Here is an 8,738-nt window from a genome sequence, read left to right as displayed (position 1 = left end):
CTTCGAAAGTTTCGAAATGTAAAACTACGTTTCGAAAAATTTTATTTTTGAAACTTTTTAAAATTTCTATATTTCGAAAATTTAAAAGTTTCAAACTTTGCATTTTGAAACTTTTGTTAAAGGTGAAAGCTTTAAAAATATTTTAGAAATACAATAAATTGTATTTCAAAAAATTCAAATTAATTTAAACTTTCGAAAGTAAATTTATTTTGTATTTTAAAAATTTTATAATCAATTAAAATTTAAAAATTTAAAATTATTTTAATTATTTTTATTAAAGTTTCGAATGTGTAAATGAAAAAAAAAATTAACTTTTAATATATAATAAATAAAGTAAAATAGTAAGTACACTAAAGAAGTGAGAGGCATAGGTGAGGATGAGTAGAAAACTAATAACATCTAAAACATAACTAAGCTAAAAAAAAAAAAAGACGACTAAGCTATAAAAAAAAAAAAGATGACTAAGCTATAAAAAAAAAAAAAGATGACTAAGCTCCTGAATTTTCGGGTCGTGAATCGGATTATTTTTTCGATCGGTTACCCGAATCACAAAACACTGGCACGTTCACAAGCCATAAACCCTAAACTGCGCTTTTCTTCTTTCTGTCTGAGAACCGGTCATGGCTTCACGAAGGTTCTTATCGTCTCTTCTCCGTTCACCGCTCACTCGCTCTCCACCGGAATTTCAATTTCCGACCTATGTCCAATCACTCTTTTTCTCCAACCTTACCTCTCGTCTTTCTCCGATCCCCGTAAGCGCTTCTCTTCATTTCAGTCATTTCCTTCAATGTCCTATAGTTATAGATTTATAATTCGGAAGTGTGATTTAAAGCTTGCTTATTATTTTACTGATCATAATCCCACACTGCAATTTTATGGTTTTGCTGTTAATTATTTTAATATTGGTTCTTATGCTTGGTTGAGTGAATAATTGAATAGAAGATGACCTGAATAGTTAGATTGGATTTGTTTTGTTTTCCATGTTTCATGCTCATGTGCTATGAAACATAAACATTAACACTGACATGAACATGATAGACACTATATATAATATTGTAAAATAAAATCAATTGAATGTAATAACACGAGTCTGATACCGACTAAATCAGACACAAGACACGTTTTCAATCTAATTTGTCAGTGCTACATAACTTCTGTGTTTCAGTTTAGTTTCTGCCCTTTCGTATAAGCTATGGAAATTTGGGATATAAAATCTTAGGGTGCTTATAGCTTTTTGTCATGATTTCTTGTGTAGGTCACAGGGTTTCCTCAGACTAATGCATTTTCTAGAGTTCAGTCTGGTAATGGTTTAGCTAGATTGGCTTCATTTCAGCATGATTCTCTACATGCCCCTCAAAATAGGTTTTTGTCGACCGGGACAAATTCAGCTGATTCTTCTTCTCAAGATAGTACCATTCTGGAACCAGAAGTGCCTCCTCGCATCAAATTTAAGAGATTAGATAAAACTGCAAGGCACATTATGCAGGCATGTGACTTCTCTGTGGTTTTTTAAATAAAGGGATTCATTGTGTTTAATCATTTGTGAAAATTGTTGGTATTTATTTATACCCTTTAGATTTTAGACAAGGAAGCAGTGGAGGAGGTGAAAGCACAAAAAGAGGTGCCTGATATAAGGCCTGGTTATACTGTGCAGCTCAAAGTGGTATGGAAATTTGTTTTTGAAGATTCAGTCATTCATTCACACTTGTGCTTTATTTTGTATTTGTTCAATGATATAATATTTTGTTTACTGGTATGTCTGATATGATAGGAAGTGCCAGAGAACAAGAGGCGCATTTCTATTATAAAAGGGATTGTTATTGCAAGGCGTAATGCTGGACTCAATTCTACATTCATGATTAGAAGGACGGTGGCTGGGACTGGGCTTGAATATCTATTCCCACTGTAGGTTTACCTTCCATATTTTAATATTTTATGTATATCTGTTTGTAGACTTGAAACCAGCCTCTTTCACAGGCATAGCAATAGATCATCAATACCCCTGTGCAGCACTAAAAAATTGCAGCTATAGCGGAATTTTAATAAATTACTACCGTTAAACAATACGCAATTGAGTACAAAGTTTTGTTAAATAGCGGTTATAGTATTGCAGCAGAATTTGAACAAACTGCCATTTTCTGCAAGCTGCAATTGATACACTGCCTCTGAGACCCTAACCCTTTCCTAAACCACATATTGACCGGAGTTTTGTAGAACCGAGTTATCATTTATATATCTGCTTGAGTACATGCTATTTTGAACTGGTCTAACATAGTCCTTGATTTCTGTCTCTGTTGGCTTTTAAGGAGGGTGTAGTTAAATTAGGAAATACTTAAATTTCTTCACTTGCCACCCAAAAAAGAGAATAAAAAGAATTGCTTCGCTAAGAACCCGGTTATGCAGTGATGGTAGTTCTTTGAATTCTAGTTATGAGCTCATTAGTTATGTTCATAAAGAACTTTTGAGCTCACCAATTTCAAAAACTTATTCAAACACACGTTATGTTGCTTTTGAAAACACTTCATATTATTGGAATATGAATTAAATGCGTGTCTGTGTGTGCATGAAATCAAGTGCTATGTGTTTTGTGCTGTGATTCCAATTTAAAGTTGATTGTGCTTGAAGTCGGTCATCTTACATACGTGTTTATATCTGAGCTATGGGATATGTGTGACAGGTATTCACCTAACATTAAGGAGATAAAGGTGCTGGACAAGAAGAAAGTGAGAAGAGCCAAACTCTACTATGCGAGGAAGAAAAAGAATGCGCTTAAATAAAAACAAACACCAAACTTTTATCCTGTTTGAAACTTTGTGATTCATAATTTTGTCATACTCGTATAGGCATCCGTATTAATTTGCATTCTGCTGTTTTGTTGTCAATTTAGATTTATTTATCGTCCATATGAAATTGAAAAGAGGATGCATGGGCGTATATCTCCTCTAACAGTTCCTGGCAGGAAACCACAGTAAATCTTGTACTAAGAGCACCTCAATCTAGATTATTTAACTATTTTTTTGAAAGAACCCTCTTTAACTTATTGGCCAATATTCTTTAATTCTTATTGACAAATTGATTATTATGATATTCAAATGAGACCCTCTTCCTCTGTTTAATGATAAAAAATGGTGACCCTCCTCTCGGTTTTTATCTCTCATTAATCAAAAACTATTTTTTTTAAAGAACCCTCTTTAACTTATTGGCCAATATTCTATAATACTTATTAACAAGTTTAATCGTTTTTATCTCATCAAATCAAATCCACAGAAAACCATTCGTGTTGCCGTCCTTTCAATGTTTCCATTCTTCTCCAACACCGCATTAAATTCTCCAACACTAATCATGCACTGAAATGGTTTGAATTGATTGAGGAGTTGATGATTGGTTTGCACATTTTAGTCTATGTATTGAATTCTGATTGAGTTCATGTTTTTTATTGTTTTCAACTTTGATTGAGGCTTGAGTTCATACTTTGTTATAAGGTGAAGAGGGGTTGCAGTATTGTTGAACTAAAATTCACTGATATGAAGATTCAGATCATTTTTCTTTTATAATTTATTAAGTTTGTGATTTACACTAATGGCTAATCTGTCACATATAAAAGAATAGTTTGACTTAACATTTGCCATGGTGCTTTATGCAGCTGTTACTGTGTGCTTTTGCCTAAACATTAACAAGGTTATGATCAACATATAACATAGTGAGCGGTTCTCAAATTGTTGATTGTAGTTGACACGTAGCAATGTTGATCTTTAAACATTTTTTGTTAGCTAAGAATCTAAATAATTACAAATAACAAATAAAAGACACTAAAATAACATGTGGATAGAGCTTTATTTTTCTTGCAATTTACCTCCAACTGCTGCTGGTCATTGTAGAAACTGCAGATTGCTTAGAAGATATTTACAGAACCCTCACAATTTCACATTCTATTTTTGAGTAATTCGATTTAGTTTAGTGGATAAATATTTTACCATTGGACAATTTTTAGTAGAATAACCGTTGAAAAGTGATACCATTAATTTACCATTACTTATGATTATTCTAAATAATTGTTTCCTTTCATAACAGGTTATTAGATTTGCTTATTTTGTGTTCCTCTATCCATTTCACTAATCACGCACAGGAATGTGAAGAGTTGATTTCTAAGGGGATAAACGGCACTGCTGAGGAATTTGACCTCTCAGGAAGGCGCTTGGGTGGTTATTCTCGTCAACCTCCATTCTTATCTCTACGTAATACTGCACTCAAAGCTGCGGAAAAGAGATCACAGTTGGGATCTCTTCTTCCCTCTGGAACAAATCATATTGGTGGCAATAATGTTATAATGAAGTCACTTACTCCAGCACAAGCAGCTGTAATGGCTGCATAAAGGAGATTACAAGATGACATATGGTGTGGTTCTCAATCTTGTGATAAATCAGATCACGAAGATGTTAACAGCGAATTTGTTGAAAAGCTTGAAAATAAGTGGAAATGTGTGGGAAGCTTGAGACCAAAAAACAATTCTACTCTATCTTTGGATCTGACATCTCGAAAAAGTAGTCGTGACAAGGATTCAAGTTTACTAGTTCACCCATCTAGTAACCTTAAATTTGTTGATTTGAAAATAGATACACCAAAAAGTGGATGTCTCAATGAACATCAGACTTGGTCTCAACGAAGAAGTTTTGGATTAGAAAGTGTTTCACGTTCTCAAACAAATTATCAATTAGGATCTAGTTCTTCAAATTTATCATGTTCATCTAGGTCACTATCTGTTGTTAATAGAATGCTTCATTATGAAGAACCTGCAATGTGGGAGTGTCTCATGTGCACTTTGTTAAATAAAATAAGTATTCAACTATACATCTATCATTCATCTCATAATTTTTTTTTCATATTCATTTTTGTGTTGTTACAAAGTACATTAAGTTGAGGTTTATCATTGTGTTCTTGAAATAGTGATGTGACTTTTATTCCTTCAAAAGAATATAATTAACACTACCTATGGTCTTGTAACATTTTCTAATGCATGCGAATGGTGCTGGATTAATGCACTCATTAGCGCCTAGCGCCTATATGTGAATTGTGTTGCTCACAACAATCAAAAGATGTTACTACCAAGCACAACACTTGGTCTTGTAAATTATGTAAGTTAGAAAACAATATGAAGTTGGAGCAAATGCTCAGCCTATTACCGGTGGAGATACTCTGATGGCTTAGCCCGTGTCCACCCGGGCCCCAACCTTGCCTCTTAACAAAACTATGTAATTTGCTTCATGGATAAATATATATCAATTTTGGCTTTGGTCTACACGAAATTGTGCACATCAATCTATTTTTTGTTTCCTTTTTATTTTTTTTTTTATTTTTTTTTTCTATATACCAATGATGGGCTTCAAAAAAGGAGTTTGCTATACCTTATTTTATCTATACTATTGTTAAAATTTGACTTTGATATGTAAACTTAGCCACCCTATTTTAAATTTTGAAATTCTCAATATTCTTGCTACTTAATGTTCTTGTTCATTTTGTTTTTTATGCTCAACTTGACTCACCAGCTTAACTTTTCTGTTAAAGAAAAGACTGCAAAACCTACGATAACTACTTTTTCACCCTTTTGTTCTTGAAAAATCTAAGAGACTTATGATGTAACTTGCTTATTGGGTTCTTAAAATTCTATTAAATAAGCAATTGTTTCATTACATTTTTTCCCATTTGAATTTTGAACTCATCTAGGTTGCAGGTTGATTTCTTTAAAGTATGAATGCATTGAAATTAAAAATAGATTTTTATGTTACAATCAACTATCGTTTAGGGCAAAAGTATGAAAGTGTGGGTTGCTTAAATCTGATGTGGTGCAATAAAGCCACTTAATAGTAACTAACCAGTCAAAATTAAGTAGTTGCTAATTATCAATTAGACATGTAGAAAAGTGACAATAAAGGATGTAAATGACAAAATAATCTATTAGCTTTAAGCATTGATAGAGCACATGATATTAGAATCTTACTTAAATAAGCACAATCCAACATGAGACAGAAATATATAAATTTCTACAAGTATAGGTAGTAGTACTCAATTCACTCTAGTTATTATTTGTGTAAATTAAACACATTTTCAATTCATTATACACATTTATAAGTCTTCACCCTTATCAGTTGTCATTGGAATTTTGGTTAGAATACTTCTAAGAAGATCAATGTAGAGTACTACATACAAAGTCACAGGGAAACAAGTGAATGTATAAATGGGGAGCACAATGTGCTTGTATTTTTGGTCAATCAAAAAGAAATTGCCAGAGCAGAAAGTAGTGAACATTGCAACTATGGACAAGAAAAGGGAACTCAATCCCCAAAGAAGTTTCCTAGGCAAATCAATTCTGAAATCTTTGGCTTCTTTTCGAGAAGTGAGTATTGAAAGGAACATTATGAGTGCAGTGATAGAGAAGCAAAGGCCAATTACTGATGACAAAGCAAATGCATCAAATGCAGGCTTTCCTTCCAATGCAGGTTCACCTGTTTCACTTTTGTTGCCACCTGGTACAGTGCTTGATGTAGCAAAGGAAACACCTGCAAGGAGTGCTGCAACTACAGAGCAAGATTCTGATGTGTCCTTTAGCCATGCATTACCATCTCGTACTAGCTGTTTATGTGATTCCTTGAATATGTTTCCTGCAGTTTTTTTCATATTGTTGGTTCTAACTGTGAAATGATCTGGGACTAGTCCTTTCACATACTGCTTCATGATGCAAGTAGTTAGAAAGTTAAAGTAAAAGTATATCAAATTATCAAGAGATATTCTATCAATGACAATCATTTCAACTTTCAAAGTTAGACTTGTCAAAAAACTATATGTCATAAACTATTTTCATAATCTTTTCTATACACTTTAACAGGTGTTTAAACTAAAAGATAGTAGGAATGGCTAAAGTCATGCATTCAAAAGAGAAATAACATGAAAATGGTTTATAAAAGAAGGGTCATCTCTCTAAGTTGATTTTTAAAACATAGGTTAAGTCCAATTAAAAGTGTAAAATGGTATAAAGCTAAATTATCGAGTCATTCACCATGTTATCTACACACCAAATCTAGAGTGCTAGAGGTGTTGGAGTGTATCAGAAGAAATATAAATCTTGTATTCAAAAGAGACGAGACTTTAAAATACATTATAAGATAAGACACACCTCTGACGTTACTAGTCGATTTTTTAAAGATGCGTTAATCCAAATTAAAAATGTGAAAGAAGATAATTCTAAATAAGTACTTGATAAATCAATCTTAACATGGTCAAGTTGGAGTTATACTTATGCTTATATATAAAAAAAATACCTGAAACCATTTGACATGCCACATCATTTGCAAGGCAGCTCCAGATATGTACCAATCTTCATCACTTGGTGTACCTGCCAAATGTAACACTGTGTTGTCTTTATCATCTACATCTTGGATTAGGTTATCAAATATCGCCTTTAAATTGCACTCTTCAAACCATTTCCTTAATGACTCAACAACAACGGTCCTTTTGTTCTCAACTGCCACTAATAATATATTTTTATTTTTCAAGTTAGTTTCGTAGATGGAACTTGGTATTTTTTCTATAAGCACATGAACTATTTCAACTATGCCATATCTTGCTGCAGTCAATATTGGTGTTTCACTTTTCAATATTGCAGCCTTCATATCTTCCTTACTTGTCAATGTTTCAGACTTCTTTGCATTCTCACTTTTCAATGCTGCAGTCAATATTGGTAATTGCAAGTATCGTTTTTGTTATAGCAATTACCATTTGGTATAGTGTGGAAAGTTTGTAAAATGAGAAATTTATCATAGGGATAATAGTATTAGTAATATAACTTAACATTTAGTTTGATCTTTGAACTATATATGCAAAGTTAAATTGAGTTAAATACGTTCAAAGTTGAATTAGGTCTTACATAATACATCTTAAATGTATCGAAACTTCACACATGTCTTTGAGTGTGTCTTCTGTTATTAATTTTATGGACTCAATTAATAAATAGAAAATACATTTGATGATCAAATTGATTAACTAATAATTGAAAATTTTGAGAACCCCATTGACAAACAAATAACACAATTAGCTGATATTTTCATAAATTTCATACATTCAAAGATTATAGTGACATTACCAATCATATTCAAGGATCCAAAATAGTTGCATAATCTTCAAAAATAACCTCATTTTAGATCGTGGTTTCCATCGAGTATCTAAACTATTAGAAATGTGCATTGCACGAGGTGACATTGGTTTTATTTTTATTATTATAGGATGTTATAATCTAATAAACTTAAGTAGATAATATGTTAATTTAAAATAAAATATGGTATTATAAGCCAAAATTATTTTTGCAATAAATATCAAAAGGACAAAACACCTACATTAAAACAAAAGAGCAAAGCCAAAAATGTATGGTGAAATATCATTGAAAAAATGAATGATTTTCAATCACACAACCAAGATTGAGGTGTCAAGTGAATGCATAGGATTACATGACCTCCAAAGAGGCAAAGACACTTATGCTTTGTACTATTAAAATGTTTATTTAAAAAATGTATAATTTATAAATATTGAAAACTAATATTTTTTGACAAAATTATATATATTAAAATTGATATATGATATGTATTAAAATATTCTTTTATGTATATCAAAATAATTTTAATGATATGTTCTTATAAGTTTGTTGTATGTATTAATATTTTAATTTCAATATATTTTCTTTTATAAATAAA

At 31.7% G+C, this 8,738-nt stretch overlaps 2 protein-coding genes across 2 annotated transcripts; one reads left to right on the top strand and one right to left on the bottom strand.

Annotated features, from left to right (window-relative positions):
• The first annotated feature begins 509 nt into the window (after positions 1–509).
• LOC101507436 (large ribosomal subunit protein bL19c-like) lies at positions 510–2,882 on the top strand. The gene is made up of 5 exons (XM_004506637.3): positions 510–752; positions 1,256–1,486; positions 1,577–1,663; positions 1,772–1,905; positions 2,678–2,882. Exons 1-5 carry the CDS (start codon positions 621–623, stop codon positions 2,775–2,777), a joined length of 684 nt encoding a protein of 227 aa, XP_004506694.1. The 5' UTR covers positions 510–620; the 3' UTR covers positions 2,778–2,882.
• Positions 2,883–6,065: 3,183 nt separating this feature from the next.
• Positions 6,066–8,518, bottom strand: LOC101495363 (uncharacterized). The gene is made up of 2 exons (XM_073369381.1): positions 7,314–8,518; positions 6,066–6,720 (listed from the first exon to the last, which is right to left on the bottom strand). The coding sequence occupies exons 1-2, from the start codon at positions 7,662–7,664 to the stop codon at positions 6,121–6,123; spliced, it is 951 nt and encodes a 316-aa protein (XP_073225482.1). The 5' UTR covers positions 7,665–8,518; the 3' UTR covers positions 6,066–6,120.
• Between the last annotated feature and the right edge of the window lie 220 nt (positions 8,519–8,738).

This window comes from Cicer arietinum, chromosome 5 (genome assembly GCF_000331145.2).
Source record: "Cicer arietinum cultivar CDC Frontier isolate Library 1 chromosome 5, Cicar.CDCFrontier_v2.0, whole genome shotgun sequence".
Classification (NCBI taxonomy): Eukaryota; Viridiplantae; Streptophyta; class Magnoliopsida; order Fabales; family Fabaceae; genus Cicer; species Cicer arietinum.
This window is presented reverse-complemented; position numbering and strand designations above follow the sequence as displayed.